Below are 25964 nucleotides of genomic sequence, written 5' to 3' on the forward strand. Positions count from 1 at the left end.
GCTAGTATGTGTCAGGGTAGGATATGTGTGTATCTCTTCCCATTTATCTAACCTTTAATTTGATAGGCATTTTCTTCTTTTCTGTAATAATTTTAAAAAGATCAGTGTAAAATTTTCAAAGATCTGCCTGTCTCTGTCTCCCAAGTGTTGGTATTAAAGGCCTGAGGCACCACTACCCAGCTGAAGAATTCTATTATGAATATAGTTTTATAGTATGGAAGCTTCTGAGTCTGGCTTCTTTTACATAGTGTAGTATGTTTGTGAGTTTTGCTGTTGTAGGTGTTGGTAGGATGTTCCTTTTTTTATTGTCAGTTCACTGATTCTGTGGGAAATCAGCTTGACATAACTGCAGTGATCTTCAGTTGTTACGGCTGTTATTGAAACCTGGTCATTTTTCTTGGCATAGTTTCTGACTTAGTCAGGGTTACTATTGTTATGATGAAATGCTATGACCAAAAATAAAGTGGGGAAGAAAGGGTTTATTTATTTGGCTTACACTTCTACATCATAGTCCATTATCATCATCAACATTATCATTGTTTCTTTTTCAAGATAGGGTTTCTCTGTGTAGCTTTGGAGCCTGTCCTGGACCTAGCTCTTGAAGACCAGGCTGGCCTCGAACTCACAGAGACCTGCCTGTCTCTACCTTCCGAGCACTCTAGGATTAAAGGTGTATACCACTGCCCAGTGAGCTTTTCTTTTTCTTTTTTTAATTTATTATATATAAATTAAAAGTATATATATATATATATATGGTTGTTTGCCCGCATGTATGTGTATGCACTGTGTGTGTGCCTGATGCCTCTGGGACAGATCCCTTGGAACTGGTGTTATAAATGAATATGACACATGGATGCTGGGAACTGAAGCTGTGTCTTCTGCAAGAGCAGCAAATGTTCTTAACTGCTGATCCGCCTCTTTAGCAATAGGACTTGAGTTTGATCCCTGGAACCTATGTAAAAATCCTGGTGTGTCAGGGGTGCCTCTACTTCCAGGGCTTGGAAGGCAGAGATAAGAGGATCCCTGGGACTTGCTGGCCAGATAGTCTTGCTGACTTGATGAGCTTCAGGGTCAGTGAGAGACACTATCTTATAAAATAATGAAGAAAGTAATTGAGCAAGACACCTGTCTTAGTTAGGATTTCTATTGCTGCAATGAAACACCATGACCAAAAAGCGAGTTGGAGAGGAAAGCATTTATTTGGCTTCTACTTCCACATCACTGTTCGTCACTGAAAGAAGTCAGGATAGGAACTCAAACAGCACAGGAACCTGAAGGCAGAAGCTGATGCAGAGGCCAAGGAGGGAAGCTGCTTACTGGCTTGCTTTCCAGGGCTTGCTCAGTTTGCTTTTTTATGGAACCCAGGACCACCAGCCCAGAGACAGCACCACCCACCAGAGGCTGAGTCCTCCCTCATTGATGACTAGATGGGAAAATGCCTTACAGCTGGATCACATGGAGTCTTCTTTCTCTCTGATGATACTAGCTTGTGTCAAGTTGACACACAAAACCTCCCAGTAAAACACCTAACATTGATGCCTGACTTCTACGTTTTTGTGTAACCCTTCACCCATGTGTACATACATACACCAAAATACATATGCATTCAAAATAAAGTGGAGAGTGATAGAGGAAGATACCTAGTATCAACTTCTGGTCTGTGCATGTACACATATATGCATGAACACATAAAACATGTATGCACACACAAAGAATTTGGATTTGACCAGGCGTTGGTGGTACACACCTTTAATCCCAGCACTCCGGTGTTCGAGGCCAGCCTGGTCTACAAGAGCTAGTTCTAGGACAGGCTTCAAAGCTACAGAGAAACCCTGTCTTAGAAAACCAAAGGAAAAAAGAAAAAGAATTTGGATTTTAAGTACAAGGAGAAAGCTCATTGGTTTTGTTTAACTGAACTGTAAACAGTTGTAGGATACAATTATAGATGAATTCTTTTACGAAGGCTATATTTTTTTCTGTCTGTCTGTCTGTCTGTCTGCCTTTGTCTTTCTGATGGGGTCTTACTATGTAGCGCTGTCTGGTTTGAAATTCTCTAGTAGATGAGGTTGGCCTCAAACACACATGCTATCTGCCTGCCTGTGCCTTCCAAGTTCTAGGATTAAGGGTGTGTAACACCACATCTGATACCACATGTTACTTGTTAGGTCTTCAAAGTCAAGGCATATGGTTGAGTTACAGTAACCCCTATCCAGTCTGAAAGTAATTGTGTTTCTAGAGATGCTTAAGAAGAAAATGGCTTGGACACTTAAAATATATCTTTCATGTAATGAATTGTTGTAATATGAGTGGCGGGGCTGCGTCCCCAGCACCTGACCGCCCGCATGGCTAGCTTATGTCCCAAAATAATTACACGGAGACTGTATTCTTTTAAACACTATCTAGCCCATTAGTTTTAGCCTCTTATTGGTTAGCTCTTACATATTGATCTAACCCATTTTTAATATTTTGTGTAGTACCATGAGCTGGCTTACCAGGAAAGATCTTAACCTGTGTCTTTCTGGAGTGGGAGAATCATGGCTACTCCTGACTCGGCTTTTTTTTCCCAGCATTTTGTTCTGTTTACTCCGCCTATCTAAATTCTACCCTATCAGAGGCCAAGCAGTTTCTTTATTAATTAACCAATGAAAGCAACAGATAGAAAGATGACCCTCCTCCATCATTTCCCCTTTTTCTGTTTAAACAAAAAAGAAGGCTTTCATTTTAACATAGTAAAATTACATATAACAAAACAGTTATTAAGCAATAATTACATTGTAATATTTATATCTATTTTATCCTTTATCATACCTAAGGAAAACTATAACTATAACTAACCATTTTTTAACTCCATCAAAGACTTTAGAAGGATATAATATTTTCTAAACAAACAAGAAATAAGAAAACTCTAGAAATGACAGAGACATCTCGCTGCCTGGACAGTCACCCAAAGTTCCTCTGTACCGTTGGGGCATCCATCTTTGGCCTACAGGCCCATAGTGTTTAGCAGACATTTTTATGAAGCAGGAAATTTTAAAGACAGTTTAGTCATTTTTTGCTGTGTCCTGTAGAATGTCTCGCAGACTCTTTTATGAGTCAGGAACCCCGAAAGATCATCTCACCTTTAGGCAAGTTTAGCAGTCCTTTTTTTGTGGGTTCTTTGTGTCCAGTTCATGCAACAGTCCAGGCAAGAGCAGTTTCTTGCCCAAATGGCTACCCAACTCCATAAGGAGCTTCTTTGATGCCCATCTTCCTCTCGAAGTAGATTGGTGTTGCCAGGAGCAGACGTGTCTCATTGTTATGAAAAGCCCTAAGTTATTAAAATATTTTAAATGTCATATTTTGCAGTCTTTGAAAGATATGAAGACTGTCCATCTAAAATATATTTATGCACATCTAGAAAATCTAAATAACATGACTACAAGCTTGACTATTATTGGTGATTATCCATTAGCAACCTATATTTTCTAATTATATTAGCACGTTGGGTGCCACTCTGTTGTAATATGAGTGGTGGGGCTGCGTCCCCAGCACCTGGCCGCCCGCATGGCTAGCTTATGTCCCAAAATAATTACACAGAGACTGTATTCTTTTAAACACTGTCTGGCCCATTAGTTTTAGCCTCTTATTGGTTAGCTCTTACATATTGATCTAACCCATTTTTAATATTTTGTGTAGTACCATGAGCTGGCTTACCAGGAAAGATCTTAACCTGTGTCTTTCTGGAGTGGGAGAATCATGGCTACTCCTGACTCGGCTTTTTTTTCCCAGCATTTTGTTCTGTTTACTCCGCCTATCTAAATTCTACCCTATCAGAGGCCAAACCGTTTCTTTATTAATTAACCAATAAAAGCAACAGATAAAAAGATGACCCTCCTCCATCAATGAATGGTGTTTGCCCTATGAATCCAGACATGCTCTCTTAGTGTGGTAGAGACTTTTCAAAGGTTAATCCAGACCTTGTAAACACATTAAAACCGCAGCTTGTGTCATATTCATTCACATTGTGTCGAACTCAAATCAGTCTGGACTTAACCCAAATATGACCATATACCCCCAATGGAGGGCCAACAGAAAAAAGTGAGTATTTACTAAACAATAACCATAACCACAAAGAATATTGTTTCTCTTTGCCTTGGGACAGTTGATTTTACTTATGGATGGTTTTATTGCTCATACCCTAGCCCCATCCTTTAGCAGTGTCTGCAGATTGATTGACTGTCATCATGACCATGGGAAGGAGGGAGAGTTGTTGTTTTCTGGGCATCACCTAAGTAGAGGTCAGGACAGCGACCTCATAACAAGGCATTGTTGAGTCTAAAAAATGAGTAGTGCCAAGACAAGTATAAGAAATGCAACCTTAGAGACGTAGCTGTGACATCTTAGCATGCAACAGAATCATCCAAAAGATTCCTCAAACATACTTTGAGTGAGGCAGGCTGATGTAGAGCTCTAGAGTAATGTTGCAGGTGCAGGGCCGCACTGTAGGACCACTGCAACTGGAGAGAGCTCAACTGTCGAAGCCTTGCTCTCTTCCATAGGACCTGAGTTCAATTGCCATTTTATATTGTGCGGCTCACAACCACCTCTAACTCTCACTAGTGTCTGCAAGCAATAGAACCTTAAAAAGAGAACCACTGAAGCCTGATATGACTTATAAAAGTCTTTTCCCTCTGAATAATGTTCTTTACCTGGGTACAGAATACCTGTCAAAATTGTTAAAACAGATCTGCCATTGTCTTAACTCAGATACAATAATCATATTGGACACTTAAGAAAGAGGTGACATCAGCATGTGAATTTATGCTCATAATACATTCTGCTTATGAGAAAAAATGTGGATGTGGAGCTGGTAATCATACTCAGTGTCCTGAAGGAAAGGTCCAGAATGATCAGTTCTCAAAAGATTATGCTTATTTGTTTTTCCCATTATACTTTAATAAGTAATGTCTTAGAAGCAAATTTCAAATTAGTCTTGAGTTAAAGATTTTTGTTTAATACTGTTTTGCTTAAGACTAAATACCACTTTATGAAATTCTTTGAGATAAGATAGAAATAAAATTGTAAAACAGGGAAAAAAATATAACCAAAGTGAAATAAGTAGAAGAAGCCTTTAACTCAATAGATTGTTTAACAAGGACTCTCTTAAGAACCATGAAATTTAGTTATCTTTACTAGGGAACTTAAAAAGTAGCAAAAAACTAAGATGGGATAATGAGCCTGCTCAAATCTGCCAATTCTAAAGGCTATCACAGGATGATCGTTCTTATGATTAGTTTATAAAAAGGGTAAGAATTTGGATTTGAGAAAATAAGGACTTTATCCCCAGAGATGCCTTTTAAAAAAGCCCAGCCACTCAAATTCTTTGTCCTGTGTGTCAAGGGGATTGAACCCAGGGCCTCACATATAAGAAACAAGCGGTCTGACAGTGATCGACACAACCAGCCAGTAGTGGTATTTCTTGAGCTGAGATCTGAATGAAAGAGTGAAAGAGTTTTGATTAAGTTTTATATTTTGATAAAGTCTTTATCAAAATTTCTGGACAAATATGTATGATAATTTTATGTTTTAAATGTATAACTTTTTCATAGAAATTTATTGCCATTTTCACTGTTTGTAGGGTTTGGTGTGGACCAATTACGAGATGACAATCTGGAAACTTACTGGCAATCTGATGGCTCTCAGCCTCATTTAGTGAACATCCAATTCAGGTAATACAGTTTTTACTTTTTTATATACTGTGGGTTATAAGTGTATAGGGAAACCATTTACATAAAATTTAAGGAAATATAGAGATTGAAATATACTTAACTACTGTTAGACTCTAAGTCTTAGCGATTATTATTACCATCCAGATTGCAAGCGACTTCAGTGTATTTTGCCCTACCCTTTATGTATTTCTCTTTTCCATGCATGCATGCGTGTGCATGTGTTGTGTGATGTGGGTGTGTGTGCAAGAGTGCACATGTACACTGTTGAATTTGCATGTATTGGCCCATGGTTGATGTTGCATACTTTGCTCAGTTGTTCTGCATCTTTATTTTTTTGAAACAGGGTCTCTCAGTGAACCTGAATTCAGGTCACTACTTTGGCTAAGCCATTGAGGTTCAGGGATCCACCTCTCTGCCTTTCCTCCTTCCTCCTCCTCAAGGCTAAAGTGTGTTCTAGGATCTGAACTCAGGCCATCAGGCTTGTGAGCAGGCACTTTACCTATGGAGTCATCTCCTTGGTCCTCTTTGTACATTTCTGCTGATACTTTATGTTTATGGTTCTCACATAATATGATTCAATTTTAAGAGGTAGAGTCAGAAAAATTATTTTATAGCCTGGTATTATGCCTTAATATATGATGCTTGTAAGTTCCTTAGGTATGATATTTAGGTAACTTTTCATATTTGTACTCAACATAGAATCTATAAGCTTAGTTTTAAAATGACTACTATTTTGAGGATAGGAAAACACCTGTATGTTTGTCTAGTCTTTGGGATTGTTGACTATGAAAACTAGTCAGCCTTGTCGTCACTGTATTGTGTCCTCTCTCCTTGTCGTCACTGCATTGTGTCTTCTCTCCTTGCCGTCACTGCAGTGTCCTCTCCTTGTCGTCACTGCATTCATTGTGTCCTCTCCTTGTCGTCACTGCAGTGTGTGCTCTCCTTGTCGTCACTGCAGTGTGTGCTCTCCTTGTCGTCACTGCAGTGTGTGCTCTCCTTGTCGTCACTGCAGTGTGTGCTCTCCTTGTCGTCACTGCATTGTGTCCTCTCCTTGTCGTCACTGCAGTGTGTGCTCTCCTTGTCGTCACTGCAGTGTGTGCTCTCCTTGTCGTCACTGCAGTGTGTGCTCTCCTTGTCGTCACTGCAGTGTGTGCTCTCCTTGTCGTCACTGCAGTGTCCTCTCCTTGTCGTCACTGCATTGTGTCCTCTCCTTGTCGTCACTGCAGTGTCCTCTCCTTGTCGTCACTGCAGTGTGTGCTCTCCTTGTCGTCACTGCAGTGTGTGCTCTCCTTGTCGTCACTGCAGTGTGCTCTCCTTGTCGTCACTGCATTGTGTCCTCTCCTTGTCGTCACTGCAGTGTGTGCTCTCCTTGTCGTCACTGCAGTGTGTGCTCTCCTTGTCGTCACTGCAGTGTGTGCTCTCCTTGTCGTCACTGCAGTGTCCTCTCCTTGTCGTCACTGCAGTGTGTGCTCTCCTTGTCGTCACTGCAGTGTGTGCTCTCCTTGTCACTGCAGTGTGTGCTCTCCTTGTTGTCACTGCAGTGTGTGCTCTCCTTGTCGTCACTGCAGTGTCCTCTCCTTGTCGTCACTGCAGTGTGTGCTCTCCTTGTCGTCACTGCAGTGTGTGCTCTCCTTGTCGTCACTGCAGTGTGTGCTCTCCTTGTCATCACTGCAGTGTGTGCTCTCCTTGTCGTCACTGCAGTGTCCTCTCCTTGTCGTCACTGCAGTGTGTGCTCTCCTTGTCGTCACTGCAGTGTCCTCTCCTTGTCGTCACTGCCGTATATGTATTCTCTACCATCCTAAAATGTTACACTTTTAGGTGCTTCCTTTTATTGCTGTATGGTACAAATCAGCAAATTTCTTTTGAGTAGATAGTAAATATTTGAATCTTGTGGTCCCTCTGGTTTCCATTTCACCTATGTAGTTCTACCATTACAGCACAAAACAGCCAAATACCAATGCATAAATGACTGAATGTAGTGCCTCTGGTTAAACTTTATCCCGTAAAAAGAGATGTGAGGCGGGTTGGGCACTATTCTAGGTTGTAATATGTATGTGCCAGCAATAGTAGTTATCTTTTTTAAGGGTTAAGGTTGTAGCTACTGCCTGGTATGGTAGCACGCATCTTTAATCCCAGCACTTGGGAGACAGAGGCGGGAGGATCTCTGTGTCTTTGAGGCCAACATGGTATAGAGAGTGAATTCCAGGACAGCCAAGTTTACAAAGAGAAACCCTGACTCAACGCCCCTCCCCAAATCCTGCTACTTTACCAAATGATTACCCATCTGTATTTACTTCCCTTACCAGTGAAACCATGTGGCTGATGAGAAGCAGCTTACAGAAAGACTTCGTCTCACAGTTTGAGAGTACAGCCTGTTATAGTGGAGATAGCACAGTGGTGGAAATGGTTTGTGGCTTAGGAAACAAGGAAACTGACACTAGGAGGAACTGAGGTCAAGTTATAAATTTAAAGGCTAATAGATCCTCCATCCCTCACTTTAACTATTTCCTCTAGTGAGGCTCACCTTTCAATAATTCCGTTAGTCAGAGAAATGAACCTAAGGGACGTTTCCCATTTGACTACTGGGTCCTTAGGCTCATGGCCATTTCATTATGTAAAATGCGTTCAGTCTGTCTTCAGATTTTCAGTAGTCCCACAGTTATTCCACTGTTCAAAATCCCAATTCAGAGTCTGCTCTGAGACTCAGGGCAAGCTGTAAACTCATGTAAGAGTGTGTGTGTGTGTGTGTGTGTGTGTGTGTGTGTGTGTGTGTACACGATTTTAGCATACCGTGGCACAGGGTAAACATTCCCATTTGAAAAGAGACAAACAGAAGCATAGCCAGGAAAGATCAGTTTAAGCAAGACCAAAACTCAGCAGAGTAAACACTGAAATTTGTAGCTTCATGCCCATCATCTGGGCTCCATGGGCTTGGAGAGGTCCACCTATTTATACTTAGGGGTGCACAGCATTTATGTCTTCTCTTTTAGGCTTGTTCCATGCAATGCCCGCTGCTTTTCTTTGATGTTTGTGTTTCTGGTTTCTCTAATATCTTTGGTTTCCATTGCAGATTAGATTTTGTCCTTCACAGCTTTACATAGCTCACTCATCAGACTAAGTCCTAGAGCTTTCAATGGGTGAGATCTTACTCAAGCCACCTTTTCTAATGTCCCAGTGTCGAACCCAAGGTTTCTCTGTAATGGTGCTATTCTCTCATCAGTAACAGCTACTTTATCTGAACCTGCTCTGACTTCTACTTCCGCTGGGTTCAAGTTTTTTTTTCCTTGCTGTGATGATTTGAATGATATTGACACTTCCCCTCCCCAAAGGCTAATGTACTTGAATTCAGTCCCCAGTTAGTAGAATTGTTTGGGAAGAATTAGGAGGTGTAGCCCTGTTAGAGGAGATGAAAACTTGTTGAAAAGGTATGTTATTATGTGTGCTTTGAAGTTTCCAAAGTCCATGCTGGCCTTTTCTCTTTGCCTGCTTACAGATGATGATGTAAGCTCTCAGCCCCATGATGCCATGACAATCATGGACTATCTCTCTGAAACCTTAATCAAGATTGCAATTAAATGCTTTTTTTTTATAACTGTTGCTTTGGCTATAATGTCTTCATGGCAATACAACAGTGACTCAGACAACTGCCAAAGTATATACTTCTGTCCACAGCTTCAACTGGGCTCATATTCTTTTTCCTCTCCATTTTCTCTGTTTTCTCACTGCAAATGTGGGAAAATGCAAAAGCAATAAACAGGCCACAGCTTGAATGTTATGATGTAGTAACATTTCCTTTACCAAGCAGTCTTCATTGTCCCCTTGATTGGGTTTAGAATTGTTGTCCTGGATAGTTTAATGCCAAAGAGCTTACTGGAAGAGGCAAGATTCACCTTGAATGTTGTTGGCTGATCCCATGGCTTAGGGACCTAAACTGAGTAAAAGAGAAAGGAGAAAGCCAAAGGAGTGCTATCATTTCCTGTTCTTTGCTTCTTGTTCTACGTGAATGTGAACTAGCAATCTCATGTAAGAGGAACAACTGGGGCAGGAAACCGACAATCACTGAGCACCCTGACTCTGAACCCAGAGTCAAAGAAGCACACTCTGTATTTGAGACCTGAGCCAGGGAGAGAAACATCTTTACAAAGAAACATGTCTCAGGAGTAAAGACATGTGCCCTGGCTCTGAAACTAGTGTCAAAGAAACACACTTTGTCCCTAGAATCAGAGCCAGTGAAAGAAATATGCCCTGGTCCTAATATTAGAGTAAAAAAGCTAAAAAGAACCAGTGAAAGAAACACAGTTTGGCCATGAAGTCAGAGCCATCTCTGTCCCCTGACCAGCTAAACTGACCAATCCCTGAGCAGGGAAAAATTAACCAATCCCCCTTTTTCCTGGGAAGACTCTGCCCCTAAGAAGCCCTATATAAGCCTCTCCACGACTTCAATTGAGAGCTGCTGTTAAGTGGACTCCTTTCTAGAAAGAGCCTGACCTTTATTCGATGGCGCAGAGTAGAAGAACCTGGCTTGGGAAGTCCCTTAGGGGACTGAGCTGAAAAACCTCGCTGAGACACTCCCTAGGGAGCTTCAGCAAGGCAGAGCAGAACAGAACAGAAGATCCTTGCTAGGATGCTCCTTAAGGGGGCGAGCAAGGCCAGCTGAGGAAAAGTAACAACTTTTCCCTGGAGCCGGAGGAGATTGCTACATTTCTGCAGGGGGCTTCCCCTAGCACAGTGCTAGCAGAAGAAACATCTTGGGCTGGAGAAGAAGCAGGTAGCTCTGCTAGGACGTTCCTGTAAGGGAACAGAGCAGAACTCAGCTGTAGCTGCTGTCCAGGAGAGGAGCAGGATCCCTATATCCTGAAGGGAGACCATCCCCCACTGCACCCCAGCTTCAGGTAGCCCAGCTTCCCTATAGTCAGGACACCTTTCCTCCAGTGCTGGGCTCTCCATTGCGGCTCCACCCCTCCAGAGCTGTCCTTTTGCGGCCCTACCCCTCCAGAGCTGCCCTATTGCGGCCCCACCCCTCCAGAGCTGTCCTTTTGTGGCCCTACCCCTCCAGAGCTGTCCTATTGCGGCTCTACCCCTCCAGAGCTGTCCTATTGCGATCTAAGTATATCCTGGCTTGGTATAGCCCAATAAGTCAGGCTATCCCAATACCACTACTGTACCTCATTTCCCTACATCATCTCCTGTTGCCATAGCCATAAGCCGTTCCTAGTGTCATTCAGTCCCTCCATGATGGACTATGCCTTTAAAACATGGTCAGAATAATTCTTCCTCTGTTTCTTGTCAGGTAATTAGTTCCCAACAATGAGAAAAATAACTGATACCTCATTTATTTCATTTAATCTTTGTTGGGGAATATTATTTTCAGGTGTGTGACTTTTGTTTATGTTGCCTTTGTTTAACTCTGTGAAGCTGTGTTGCTGTGCGTGTCTAAAATACTGGTGGTCTAATAAAGAGCTGAACAATAGCAAGGCAGGAGCAAGGATAAGCAGGGCTAGCAGGCAGAGAGAATAAATAGAAGGAGAAATCTGAGGGAAGAAAGACAATGAAGAATGAGAGAACAAGGGGAGGAGGACCTCAGGGGCCAGCCACCCAGCCATACAGTACATCACAGAGAAAGAAGCAAAGAAAGGTAAAAGCCCAGAGGCAAAAGAAAGTTGGGATAATTTAAGAAAAGCTGGCTAGCAACAAGCCAAGATAAGGCCGGGCATTCATAAAGAGTAATAAACCTCCATGTGTGTGATTTATTTAGGAGCTGGGTGGTGGACCCCCCCAAAGAGTTTAAAAAGCCAAAAGAGTAAAATATCACACAATAAATCTGTGTAATTTATTAGAGATTTAGATAAAACCAGGGTCATATAATAAGTGGTAGAATTACAATTTGAACATAAGTTCTCTGATTTCAGATCCTGTGCCTTTAACTTCCTATCCTATAAATATGAGATAAATTGCTGGTCAAGGAATACAAACATGTTAGCTTAAAAGTTCAATATTGAACATCCAAATTTAATTGTATTGTAATACTAGAAATTGTTTTGTAAATTTCATTCTATACTGTGTACTGAAAAAAATCATAAAATTGTTCACACATTATATTCCCTGAATAGCTTTATTGTCATATACTTTTATCTCACTGAGAATCTAAATATTTAATAGATTTTATATATATATATATATATACACACACACACACACACACACACCTTCTTTGTAACCGCCACCACCGCCTGGTGCTTTTTATTTTTTAAAGTATTTATTTGTTGAGCCTGATTTTTTTACTTAGCTAAGTGTTTTTAAGTATCAGTATAAAGAATTAATTAATTAATTAGTAAAAGAAATCCAGGCTTGCTTGAACCCTTTCCTTGTATAATGTCTAAATAAAAAGGATGGGCGTCATTAATACTTGTTTGCATGCTAAAGCACCTACTTCTGCATAACTGCTTCTTTACATACGTTAGTTCTTGCCCACGTTCTCGATGTGGTGTGTTTGACTATGTAAAATACTACATATGTACTTGCATTTTTACATGTCTCCACCTGCAAGCTGAAGGGAAACCACAGGAGATTGTTGATTTAACCTCAGAAGAGGGTGTGCTTTTATTTTACTGTTTCCTTTTGATATGATAAACCGTGTACTTTTATTTTACTGTTTTTAGAAGAAAAACAACAGTGAAGACATTGTGTATTTATGCAGACTATAAATCTGATGAAAGCTATACTCCAAGCAAAATCTCAGTCAGAGTAGGAAATCATTTTCACAACCTTCAAGAAATTCGGGTATGTTGTTTAGTTTTTTCTTTTTTTTTATGTGTGTTTCTTTAACTCATTCTATATATGATAGTCATAAAACAAGAAAATTATATTGAAAACTATGCATATAATATTTGTGTTTTTTGAATTCTCATCCTTTTTTCTAATGCTTTAATTATGGAATTTTCAGGCATAAGAAAGGCTAAAAGAATTGTACAGTAATCCCTTCACCTTTGGAATATGTTAATATTTCACTATATTTGCTTTATTAAAATTATTTTTTAATTCATCAAAATAAGTTACAGGTTCCTGATGCCACCTAGGATACAGGAACATGTTCAGTTTCTCTGCCAACTAAAGAATTAAAAGGCAGGAAGCAAGTGTTACCAGATATCTTGACAAGTCCTGGTAGTGCAACCTTATGAGACTTGGGAAATCAGGGCCTCCTTTTGGGGTTCTTAATCTCATTAATAAAAGGAAAAAGATTAAGAATGAACTCATGGAAGCACATGGACAATTTATTATAGTTTAAAAGAAAAATTCAAGGGCAGGCAAACAGTTTAAATTTAACAGTTGCCAGAGGAGGAAAATGGAGAAGAGAAGGGGAAAAAGCCATGCTGCTTGAGATAAGCCGACATATTGCTAAGCCACAGTGTAGCAGGGTTATGTGGCAGGGAGGGGGCTTCAGAGTATGGGGATGCATACTTAGGCTCTAGCCAGTGTCTGAAAGAAAAAGGCAGCAGGGAAGAAAAGGTAGTAGGAATTGTGGGCAGACCCAGACAAACATCAGCTCCTAGGGGTTGCACTAGGGAAGAAATACACATTATCTAATAGGGAACTCACCTGCCTCTAGTGGTCCCCTAACCAGGTCCCTAACCTGCTCCCACTGAATTAGTTATCAAGGGATGGGATAGAGACCAGCTAGAGGTGAATTCCATGTTTACTATAACATCTTTATTTATTTCTAATATGTGAGGATGATATATTAGTAAGAGTTATCAGTATTGGATTAATATTCATTTTAAGGGAGACATATACAATTTATGCAAATCTTAAGTAGATTATTTGGTGGTTTAACAAATGTATACATCTATGTAGCCTCTGTTCCTTTAAATTGCGGAACATTTTTCTCTTGGGAGTCTACTTTCATGGGATGTCTTTTTCTGTCCCTTTACTCTGGGTCTGTGTATGCCCCTGAAGGTGAGGACAGTAACAATGTAAGCAACAGGCACTCAGTTGCTTGACTACTCATGAGCTGATCGTGTTTGACTGAAGGACTTAGTCTCTGTATTCACAGTGATGACTGACAGGCCAGAACTTGCTGCTGTCATTTGTTCATTGCCCTTTGATCACATTAGGCCCTTAGCACCTTCTTTCTTTTCTAATTTTGTGCTTAGGTAACTTTCCCAGTGGTATTTGTTGATCTTAGTCTTTATCATTTGCATAAAGATTTGTAATTACAAATTTTATATAAAAGATTTTATATTTGTAATGGCTGTTTATTGTAATTAATAACAACTTGCGTTTGCAAAATTTTACTTGGCTGCTTCAACAAATGTATGCCTTGTTACATAAAATCATTATGTTTTCTTGGGGAAAACAAGAGAAACAAATGTCTGTTCATGCCAGGCCGGGCACTTAGTTAGAGGTTAGTTATTGTGATGAAACACCATAACCAGAGCAACTGAGGGGAGTAAAGGGCTCATTTTGTTCACAGTTGTATATAACAGTTCATTAAAAGCAGTGAGGGAAGGAACCCACGCAGCTCAGGAGCCGATGCAGAGACCGTGGAAGGGTGCTGCTTACTGGCTTATTCCCATGACTTGCTCTGCCTGCTTTCTTATAGAACCCAGGACCACCAGCCCAGGGACAGCACCATCTGCAATGGCCTGAGCCTTCCCCCATCAATTGCTAATTAGGAAAATGCCCTATAGGCTTGCCTACAGCCCTGCTTTATGGGGGCATTTTCTCAGTTGAGGTCCCTCCTCTCAGAAGACTGTAGCTTGTGTCAAGCTGGCATAACACTAACCAACACAGTAGCACAGTGAGAAGGCTTCGAGGAAGCCGTTCCACCCAAGTCCAGCTTAGTTCCTCAGTGTGGGGATTCCATCCAGAGCATGGGGGTTCAGAAGGAGCTGTATCACTGAAAAGCCCTTCCCAGCCAGAGCTTAGTGTCACCTTGTTGGGACTGAATCTGGTTAGAGATTGTGGTTCTAGATTTTTGTCTTTCCCCAGATTTGGGAAGGATTTTTGCTCTTATATATTAAAATTTTAAAGGTATATGCTTTTAATGTGAATTGTTTTATATGTGTATGTGTGTATATTTGTGTTAGTGTATGCACACATGTTCCGGGAGCTTTTGGAGGCTAGAAGAGGCTAGAACGTCCCCTGGAATTGGAGTTAGAGGGGATTGTGAGCCACCGAACTTGGGTGCTGGATCCAAACTCAGGTCCTTTGGGAAAACAGCAAGTGCTTTCAACTGCGAGCCTTCTTTCCAATCCGCTGTTGGTTATTTAAATGAGCTTGCTGCTTGTCTTTCTACTGGTTATTTTTTTTTAGGTCGTAAGTTTTGCAAGCTTTCATCAGGACTTCGCATGGTTTTCCTCTTGTGGATTAGTTTCATATGTTCTTTAGATTATTTCTACTCTTGTGCATTAAATTTTTTATCATATTTTTCAGCTCTAGAATTTGGTTAAATAAACAATATCCACTTCTTACATTTCTGATTTTGAGTTTTTATTGTACTAATTTTTTTAGTTATTTCTATTTTTAAATCTTCTTGAGTTTTCTTAAAGCAGCTAGTTTGAATTTCAGGCAGCTTTAGGGCACTCCCTTTCCCCTGTGATAGTCAGTGGTGCTTTTTTTTGTTGCTTTGCTTGGGTAGTATTTCATGGATTGTTCTTGATTCTTATGCCATGATCTTACTGTCTGTGTACTTGAAGAAGAAGGAAATTATCCCAGTCTATGAAGACTATCTGGGAAAGCCCACCACCAGCCAGCCCATCTGGAGATCCTGGGCAGGACAGCCGATGTGATTCATGAGTATGTGTACCATTGGAGTCCTCAGTCCTCTGATAGTCTGGCCTGCTTCCAGTAAATGAGCTGATGTGTACGTCTGGTGTCTTAACAGAAATAGAGCTTTTTTTTTTATTTATTTATTATGTATACAGTATTCTGTCTGTTTGTATGCCTGCAGGCCAGAAGAGGGCACCAGACCTCATTACAGATGGTTGTGAGCCACCATGTGGTTGCTGGGAATTGAACTCAGGACCTTTGGATGAGCAGGCAATGCTCTTAACCACTGAGCCATCTCTCCAGCCCCTAGAGCTTGTTTTTTAATGAAGAACAGCTAGAAGTCTGTGTCTGCAGGGGCTGACATATCTTTGTGGTAGTCTTGCTCCTGAGTGTGTAAGGAATAGGTAGCCAGACCAGCATTGGAGTCTACCTATTCCTTCAGCCTGGAATGAGGGAAGACTGTGCCTCTGTCTGTGAATGCTAACCCACAGCAGGTGCTAGCCTAATGAATAGGACTTGGGGAAGGATAGTGTGATGGTGGGGCAGGACTGAAGCCTTGGGCCATGGGATGCAGCTTGTTATTGGGACAGTCCAGAGCTCAAAGATGCCAGGGCTGCTTTGGCCCTGCATTATACCTAGGGCCTAAGTCTTTGGGGACTAGAGTGGTGATGGGGTAGGCCCGTATCCAGAGTATGCCAGGCAGAGCTGATCCTAGATGTCTCCCTGTACAATGCACCCTTGATGAGCATCCATGAGTACTGGTGTAGTTAGGCGCTGTGGTGTCTTGCTCTGTGCTGGCCCTTCCTGGATTGCACTGCACATTTGGGTCTGAAGCAGAGTTCAGGCAGAGGACATCTCTTCTCACCGCACTGCTTGGGACTGTCGGAAGAGCGGCACGAGAGACACAGAATTGCTCTTCCTGTCCTGCTGATAGACCCCCACCCTCCAGCAGGTTCGGTAGTCTCGTCTGACTTTCTTATTAGCTTTTTACAGCGGCGTTTTTGTGTACAGGTGTAGAAAGTTGATCTAATTGACAGATATTGCCAAGTTCCATTTTGCCATCTCGCTGATGTCAGGGCTTGTTTGTTTTTGAAGACAGCTACCTGGTCTCCTGTATATGTATACTGTTACTTTCCTTTTCTTCTTAGGACAGGAACTTCCCATGATGCTGAGGCTAGCCTTGAACTAACATCCTCCCACCCTGTGCTGAGATTACAGGTGTGTGCTAGCACACTTAGGTTATTTTACTTTTAAAGAATTTTCCTTGAAAAATAATTTTAGTTTTTGAAAGATTTTTATAAATAATATACTTTTTTAGTTTGAAATGTTTTCTGACATCATTATACACTTCTTGTTCTTGAATAAATTCACAAATAGATCAGCTGGTTTTCTTTTATTTATTTAATTCCTCCCTCTCCCCCCTCCCACCGAGATAGGGTTTCTCTGAGGCTCTGACTGTCCTGGAACTCATTTTTTGGATCAGGCTGGCCTCAAACTCAGAGATTCACCTGCCTTCTCTTCCCAACACCTAGGATTGAAGGCATATGCCACCATTGATTGGCTTTGCTTTAATGTTTTTTATTCAAAATATCTTGATTTTTTGTTTGTTTGTTTTTTTTTTTTTTTTTTTTTTTTGGTTTTTCGAGACAGGGTTTCTCTTTCGTTTTGGAGCCTGTCCTGGAACTAGCTCTTGTAGACCAGGCTGGTCTCGAACTCACAGAGATCCGCCTGCCTCTGCCTCCCAAGTGCTGGGATTAAAGGCGTGCGCCACCACCGCCCGGCTAATATCTTGATTTTTTAAAGTCAGATCCCATTTGATCAGTTGATAGCCTTTTAGTTATATATCCAGTACACTTAATCAGTACCTCGTATTATGAGGACTTGAGGCATTTAATTGAATGATTTGTTACATAGTTCATGTTTATCAAAATGGATTGCTCATACTGAGAAGATTTTTTTGGGGGGACAATCTTTCCTTATTTGGGGTTACAGGTAAAAGTTGTCCTAGTGTAGGCTGTGTGAATATAGCACTAGAAATAGTCTGGTCTGGCGAATGCTGTCTGAAATGCCCACTAGATGTCACTGTTGGCATTTATTTTCTAGTCTTGTTTGCTGCTAGTCATCAGCTCAAAGCTTCAACTAGCCTTAGTTGTAGTTTTTCCTAGAATATATTTGTATTAAAAAAAAAAACTCTGATGAATTTTGGGAAGTTTATATTCTCATACAAGATCTCTGTGTTTATGAGGAGCTCTTCTATTCTGTAGTGAGTTTGACAATACAAAATAAGGGTTTGAGAGGTAAATAGGAGAAACTTTAAATGATATTTTTTGGACCTTGGTATACTTTAATATCTAGTCTTTGCATCTGTTGTTTAAATTTGTGGTATTACTGGTTTAGAAAAGGGAGTCTTACAGGCAGTGTCTTAGTTTTCTCTTGTATCTTTCTATGTGGTGACGATATGGCCTCATGAGACCAGCAATCCTAAGGAGTGCCAGGTGACGGTCTATTTTCCGGAATAACTTAATGAATAGAATAATGCTTTGTTTAATTCTCACTAAAGAACCACAAGTTCTGGAAGTTCTTTTAATTAGCACCTTTATAGTTAATGATACTTTTAGTTATACATCTTTTTAGGTAATTTCTTACATTTACTTTTTTCCTTTTATATGCTCAAGAAGTGTCAAATAGTATTTTGTGTCTTAAGGAGAGATGAAGTAAGATCATATTTTTTTTAACAGTTCTCCACTACATGACTTACATTTAAAGAGAGACTTCTTTGAATTCAGATGCTAAAGACAAATGATTAAATCACTGAACTTTTATGAGAGCTTGGAGCCATCATTTCATAAATTATAGGACTGGTTTAACTGAATGGAAAGTCTAAATAAATCCTTTTGTATTTCTCCATGGATTTTTGCCTATGAGCGGCTCTAGTATATAGTGAGGTATTTAAATAGTTCTTTTTTTTCCCCTAGAAATTATGGATCTGCTTACTTAAAACATTTTAAATACTTATTTTTTTGTAATCTTACTGATTTAAAATAGTAACTTAAGAGTTGAAGGTGAGAAAAATGAATGACTACCTTATGTATCTTAAAATGATTCTTTTTCTGTCATCATTCCCTTCATTTCAGTTATAGAACATGGCTAGATCTTTGTATCTCTACTGAAAACTCTCTGCAGAGGATCTGTAGTATTCTGCAGTGTAGCTGAGGAGGCACTTAAAATGGACTTTATATTGATAGAAAACTGCCTGGGGGCTGGAGAGATGGCTCAGTGGTTAAGAGCATTGACTGCTTTTCCGGAGGTCCTGAGTTCAATTCCCACATGGTGGCTCACAACCATCTATAATAAGATCTGATTCTCTGTTCTGGTGTGTAGGCAAACATGCTGTATATATAGCAAATAAATAAATCTTTTTTAAAAACTGGCTTGGGCCAAATTGATTATTTTTGCCAAAATTGATTTTATTTATTTGCCACATATCTATTTTTAAACTTTATAAGTTGGTGTTTAAGAGAATTGTATAACCTATTGATGAGATTTTATAAGCAAAAACTGCACATATAAGCCGGGCAGTGGTGGCATACGCCTTTAATCCCAGCACTCGGGAGGCAGAGGCAGGCAGATCTCTGGGAGTTCGAGGCCAGCCTGGTCTACAAGAGCTAGTTCCGGGACAAGGCACCAAAGCTACAGAGAAACCCTGTCTCAAAAAACAAAAAAAAACCAAAAACCAAAAAACAAAACACTGCATATATAGAAGAGATTCTCTTGATAGAGTGAGGATTTTTTTTATTTCAGAGTGTTTGTTTTAATTTCTCTTCAACTCTATCAGTTCATCTGTGCTACCCTTCTTCAGGATTATTGCTATTTAGGGAGAACTTTCAAGTAAGGGCACTATTGTTGAATTTTAAAATCTTTTTATTTTTTTGTTTTTTTGAGACAGGGTTTCTCTATGTAGCCGTGGCTGCTCTGAAACTCTTTCTGTAGACTATACTGGTCTTGAACTCACAGAGATCTGCCTGCTTCTGCTTCCTGAGTGCTGGGACTGATGACATGCCACCACCTCCTGGTAAATCTTTTGTATTTTAACGTTATATTTTCACTTAATTGTGTTTTGCTTTGTGAAAGGAAAATAATATGTAAAGAAAATTTTATCTAAATAACAGAGTTGATGTAATTATTTAAACATTTTAGAAAAATCAAACAAAAACTTAACAATTTGCTAATTCTAGTTCTTTTTAATATTGTTATGGAACTTTCTGTGCTTAAATATGAACTGAAGTCATTTTGGCTTTGGGTTTGTGTCCATCGTCCCGTCCCCCTGTCCCCCTGTTCGTGCCCCAACCCCCCCCCCTTGTCTATATAGCCCTGATGTCCTGGAACTCATTTTGTAGACCAGGCTGACCTTGAACTCACAGAGCTCCTCCTGCTTCTGCCTCCCTAGTGCTGAGATCAAAGATTAAAGGTGTGTACCACCTTGCCCAGCTGAAGTAATTTCTTACACATATCTTGAAGGCACTCAAAGTTGTTTCTAAACTCTTGTTGGAAAAAAACAAAACAGCTTGCAGCTGGGTGGTGGTAGGTAGTACATGCCTTTAATCCTGAATGCAGGGACAGGCTGATCTTTGACTTTGAGGCCAGCTTGGTCTACAGTCCCAGCAATCCCAGCAGTCCCAGCACTCAGGAAGATTTTAAAATTCAACAATAGTGCCCTTGTTTGAAAGCTCTGCCTGAATAGCAATAATCCTGAAGAAGGGTAGCACAGATGAACTGATAGAGTTGAAGAGAAATTAAAACAAAGACTCTGAAATAAAAAAAATCCTCACTCTGCCTAGAGACACTTATGAAAGTGTTTCAATGAAAATATATAGGAGGCAGAAATCAAATAGTTGGACTTTGGAGTTTAAATTTTAGATTAGAAAATGCTAATAATTTTGACTTGATGGTGCTGCGGACCTGGCTGCTGACATCCTGGTAACATTAGGATTTAGTTGAGGTTAGAGCAGTTCAAGAGGAAGGAGTGCATCTAAAGGTATGTGGAAGGAATCGTGGCTGATGGCCACCAGGGGTATATCAGGACTATGACTAGGGTCTACGTAAGGAGAAATGAGCATCTAGAATTCTTAGATTCTCTCAACTGGTTGAATGTTAGCATTTATTAGAAACTGAGTGCAGGGTTAGAGATTGTGTATCGGGAGGGTGGGAAGAGGATGAATAGATGAGATTAATTTTAGTCACTAGTTTTTGGCTTCTCTTCAGGTAGATTTGAGGATCATCAGTATGTAAGTAGCAGCTTAGAAGTGGTATTAGCTCATACAGGGAGTGTAATTGTAATTTTTTAAAAAGTAGCATATGACAAAAAGATGTCATGTGACAGTGCTCAAGTGGAGAGGTTTTTTATTGGGACACAGCGAATGGGAAAGGAGGAGAGGGGAGACCAACTTCTAGGGACAGGAGAGGCAGGCAGAAGAGGAGAGGCAGAGCGAGGGCTCGGGGAGAGACACACAGAGAAAGAGACGGGAGGTGGTTAAGGCCCACCTTTTATAAGGGAACATAGGGAATATGCATAGGAGAAGACGTATCCTGTCAGCACCTCAAGGGCAGGCCAGTACAGATGCCTGAATACTAACAATAGTCATAGGAAAAGACTTGGTTAGGGCTGGGTCCATGGAAATGCCAGCAGGGATTAATAGCCATTATTCAATTATTTAGTACTTGAGACTAAAAGTACTTAGGACTTAAGATTTAAAAAAATATAAGGACTAAAATGCAGTTCACTTATTCTTCATATATATGTAGTATGAAAGTAATTTTATGACTCTTTTAGTCATTTTGTTCTTGAAAGTTTTGTCCTGTGGAATTTTTGTTTATAAAGTTAAAATCAGTACTTGGAGTTCTGAGAATTTTAGATTTTTGGATTAGGGATACTCAAACAATAGTATTTGTACCAAATAGGATGATTTTGAAGGACATTCTTGTGTGTGTGTGTGTGTGTGTGAGAGAGAGAGAGAGAGAGAGAGACAGACAGACAGACAGACACAGACAGACAGACAGACAGACAGACAGAGACAGGGTTGGCACATGTGAGGGTCAGAGGACTGCTTTATGCGGTGGTTCTCTACTTCTACCTTTACATAGGTTCGTGGGATTAAACTCAGGTGTTCAGACTTGCATTTGGGGGCTTTGGTTCCTGGAGATATGGACACAGCTGAGCCATCTTGCTAGCCCTAAGGTCACTACCCTACCTCTGTTATTTTTTATTTATTTATTCATCTCATTTATTGTTTTTCTCTTCTCTATTCTTCTCTTTTCTTTTTCTGAGACAGGTTTCTCTGTGTAGTCCTGTCTGCCCTGGAGCTCCTTCTGTAGACCAGGCTGGTTTCAAACTCCAAGAGATCTGACTAATTAAAGGTGTGTGCTACCTCTTGGCTTTTAAGGTCACTGTTTTTCTTAGCAGTTACAGATTTGTGCTATTGCTTTCATGCAGAGTGGTAACAATGACAGCTAAAGAGCAGGAAAACAAAATATTGTAACTTTGTTTACACGATGGTGGAATATATTTTGATAGAAATACAAGCTTTACTTTCAGAAGTGAAGATGGTGTGATCTTAGAGATACAGATTACTGATTACTTCGCCCCTCATCCATTTGCCTTGAACTTCCTGTGTACAACCCAGGCTGGCCTAGAGCTCATGGTCCACGTGTTTCTGCCCTCTGGTGCTGGCATTACAGTTGTATACTGCCAGACCTGGCCCAGTTCCTCTTGTAAGGCATCATATAGCCCAGCTAAGCAGGGAGGAGGATGTGTGGCTGAAACCTAGCACACAAAAACTTATTAAATCTTTTAGTATATAGGTTGGCCAGTAACCTATGCTTGTCTAGCTTGTTCCAAAATTGTCCAGGAAAATTGGATTTTCTTTCATAGACGTTGAAAAAATTCAATTGTAAAATTTACCAACATATATTAAAATTAAAATATATAGTTCAGTAGTACAACAGATGTTCAGAACTTTTTACTTTCAAAACTGAAATTCTGTACTTATTAAATCATAGCTTTTCATTTTTCTCTGTATTCCTCATGAATTTGTATATTTTCTGGTTTTTATGAATTTGACTATACTACACATCTTTATGCAAGTGAAATAATGCAATGTTTGTGTTTTCATTTACATACTCCCACACTTGACATTTTGCCTATTTCTGTCCAGTGGACACTTGCATTGGTCCCACGTGTTGTCAGTTTAAAGACTGATGCTGCTGCGGGCACAAGTGTGCATGTCTCCAGACCTAGCTTCAACTCCTTGGATGTACACTCAGATGAAGGGTTGATGGATCCTGTGATAGGTGTGTGTGTGTGTTTTTCCCTTATAAATTCGACTTACAAGAAATAGAAGCAAAGTTTGCAGCAACAAGAAGAGAGGTTGGTGGGTAAAGGAGATATATGCTGGATTGGGCAGTCAGGCGAAGGAGCATGTAAAAACTGATGTTTTTAAAGAATACAGCAAACTGTTAGATAAGGGAAGATGTAGCACACATAGAATGAATTGGGTAGATGCAAGAGGAGAAATAGATAGCCAGGAGTGGGGAAAACACCTACGCCTATAATAGGCTTTATTTACTGACCTCTCATACCTGGTCACTTTTATTTTTTGTTCCCATGGATAGATACACAATTTTTACATAACCCCTGAGTTAATCAGCTTTTATTGCTATAACAGAAGTACTGGGCACAGTCAGCTTAGGAATAAGAAAGGTTGGTTTTGGCTCTCAGTTGGGGAGATTTCGGTCCTTTTGCTTTGCAACCTATCTATGGCAAGTCATGGAGTCTTGGTGTAAAGCATGTAGTAGGACAGAGATGCTCGCATCATAGTTGGAAGTAATGAGGGTCCTAGGATGCCCTTCATGGACATGTCCCGGTGTCTGGAAAACCTGAATCCTACTCTTTAAATACAATTTTAAAGATTTGTTTTATTTTTAATTATGTGTATGAGTGTGTGGGTGTGTGCACTTGAGTGCAGTTGCCTGAAGAGGTCCCCTGAGCTGGAGTTAGAGTGAGCCATCCAGTGTACATGCTAGGAGCCAAACTCAGGTCCTCTGCAAGAGCAGTGTGTCCTTTTAACCACTGGGTTATCTCACCCAGAACCGATTCTTACTCCTCCTTTTTTTTTTTTTTTGCATTTACTTATTTTATTTTATGTGTATGAGTGTTGTGGTAGTTTGAGTAAAAATGACCTCATAGGCTCATAGGTACTATTAGGAGGTGTGACTTTGCTGGAGGAAGTGCGTCACAGGAGGGGCACAAGGACTTTGAGGTCTCAGATGTAGCACGCCCGGTGTAGCAGTCTCTTCCTCCTGTCTGTGGATCTGGATGTAGAGCTCTGAGCTCCTTCTCTAGCACCATGTCTGCCTGCATGCTGCCATATCCCACCATATTAACAATGGACTAAACCTCTGAACCGTAAGCCAGCCCCAATGCAATGTTTTCCTTTATAAGAGTTGCTGTGGTCATGGTGTCACTTTACAGCAATAAAACCCTAACTAAGACAAGTGTTTTGCCTTCATGTATGTATGTTCATTACATGTGTACCCTGATGCCCATGGAGGCCAGAAGAGTGCTTCATATCCGTGGGTACTGGAGTTACAAATGGCTGTGAAACCACCAGATGGGTGCTGGGAACTGAACATGGGTCCTTTGGAAGAACAGCCATTTTTCTTAACTGCTGAGCCATCTCTAGTTCCAGGAACCCACTTCTTACAGTTTACATAGTGCCAAGCTAAGGACTAAACTTTTACTACATGGCTGTCCTATTTACATGACCCTCTTACCCTTAGCAATGTGGTGACTTGTATTTTTTGTTTTATTGAAACAAGATCTCACTAGTCCAGGTATTTTTTGGAACTCTTAGTCTTCCTGCTTAAACCTCCCACTATAAGTGGCTCCCTTTTCCTCTCTTTCTTTCCTTATTAGAGATAGTGTTTTCCTGTATAGCCCAGGCTCACCTCTACCTTGCTTTGTAGCTCAGGCTGGCCTTGAACATGAGCTTCTCTTATCTCAGTGCCCTGAGTACTGATGAGTGAGTTGAAGGAACTGCAGCAACTGCTCTGCACCCCTTCTCACCGTAGCATTTGCAGAATATCCTAGGAAGGGAGTTTAGTCAGGCACCTTTCTTTTTCTCTCAGCTCGGTTTACCGGTTTAGGTAAGCAGAGGACCTTTGGATCTTCAGTTTTCAAAACGAAGAAATGAAAACATTGGAGTAAAGCTTGGGATGAAAGGCTGTGTGTAAACGGCAGTGAGTGTTTCTCTTTCCTAAAGAATTAAGAAAAGTCATCATACGAGGATTTGTATGGTTTTGAACATCTTTCCTCTTGTGCTTAAAGTTAAGGTTAAGCTGTTTTGGTGATATTTTTAGAATGAAGATTCTACATTGTAGTTAGTGTAGGAATGATCACAACTAGTTTTGATTTGGGTGCTTAGTCAAGTAGGCAGAGATAGTAGGTAGGGAAGACTTGAGGGGTGGAGAGAGAGGGAGAGAGAGAAAGAGAAAGAAAACACAGAACTCTGCAAGCCATGGTGCACCTGTAGAGATCAGTGGACGGCCTTGAGGAAGTCAGTGGATGACCTTGAGGTCTGTCTTACTTTGCTTTCTATTATTCTGATAAACATCATGGCCAAAAAGCAGCTTGGTGAGTTTATATAGGTTTATTCATAATAGGTTTGTTTTATGTTAAATAGGTTTGTTCATAATAGGTTTATTTAATGTTAAAGCTCATGTTAAAGTCCATCACAGTTTATAGTTCATCACTAGGGGAAGTCAGGGCAGGGGCTCAAGGCAGGAATCCAGAAGCAGGAACAAAAGCAAAGGCCATGGAGGAACAGGCTTACTCAGTCAGCTTTCTTTTAACATCCAGGAGCACCTGCCCAAGGATGGTACCACCCTTGGTTGGCTGGGCCCTCCCACAATGATCATTAAGAAAATGACTCACAGGTTTGCTTATAGGCAATTTGGTGGTGACATCTTCTCAATTAAGGCTTCCTCTCCCCAGTGGTCACAGCAGGAGCTAGCACAGTCTTGGAATTCCTCTTCTACTGTTCTTGAGCCAGTCTCCTCTCCACTGCACATGCCAGGCTGTGATTCTCCTCTCTGCCTCTGTTAGCAGTCAGGATCACAGACTCACATACTGTGATGACTGACTGTGTAAACTCAGGTTCCTGGAAGCACTACACCCACTGAATCGTCTCTGCGGCCCTCAAAGAACTAGTAACAAAAGAAGGTCTGGGTTTTGACTAAATGATTCCCTAGGGAAATGGTTCAGATAGTGTGTTGGTTATGTAACCTAATAAAAATTCTATGTTAACAAAATGTTTTGGTATGTGCATACATTGCAGAAGAATTAGATAAAGCATATTAGCATATACTTTCCTTCACAACATTTTTGTGTATGTGTACGCATGTAAAGGCCAGAGGACAACTGTAGGTGTTCCT

The 25964-nt window shown here is 40.5% G+C and overlaps 1 protein-coding gene across 6 annotated transcripts in view; it reads left to right on the plus strand.

Moving 5' to 3' along the window:
• Positions 1 to 25964, plus strand: part of Anapc10 (anaphase promoting complex subunit 10) — a 125667-nt gene that overhangs the window by 1769 nt on the left and 97934 nt on the right. For 4 of the 6 annotated variants that reach the window (XM_057753411.1, XM_057753414.1, XM_057753409.1 and 1 more), the window contains exons 3-4: positions 5618 to 5708; positions 12368 to 12488. In XM_057753411.1, the coding sequence (XP_057609394.1) occupies positions 5618 to 5708; positions 12368 to 12488 (212 nt within the window). Of the gene's footprint in view, positions 1 to 5617; positions 5709 to 12367; positions 12489 to 19422; positions 19528 to 21805; positions 21891 to 25964 lie in introns of those variants that run through there. The other 2 variants (XM_057753412.1, XM_057753413.1) reach the window with 2 other exon arrangements.

This window comes from Chionomys nivalis, chromosome 21 (genome assembly GCF_950005125.1).
Source record: "Chionomys nivalis chromosome 21, mChiNiv1.1, whole genome shotgun sequence".
Taxonomy (NCBI): Eukaryota; Metazoa; Chordata; class Mammalia; order Rodentia; family Cricetidae; genus Chionomys; species Chionomys nivalis.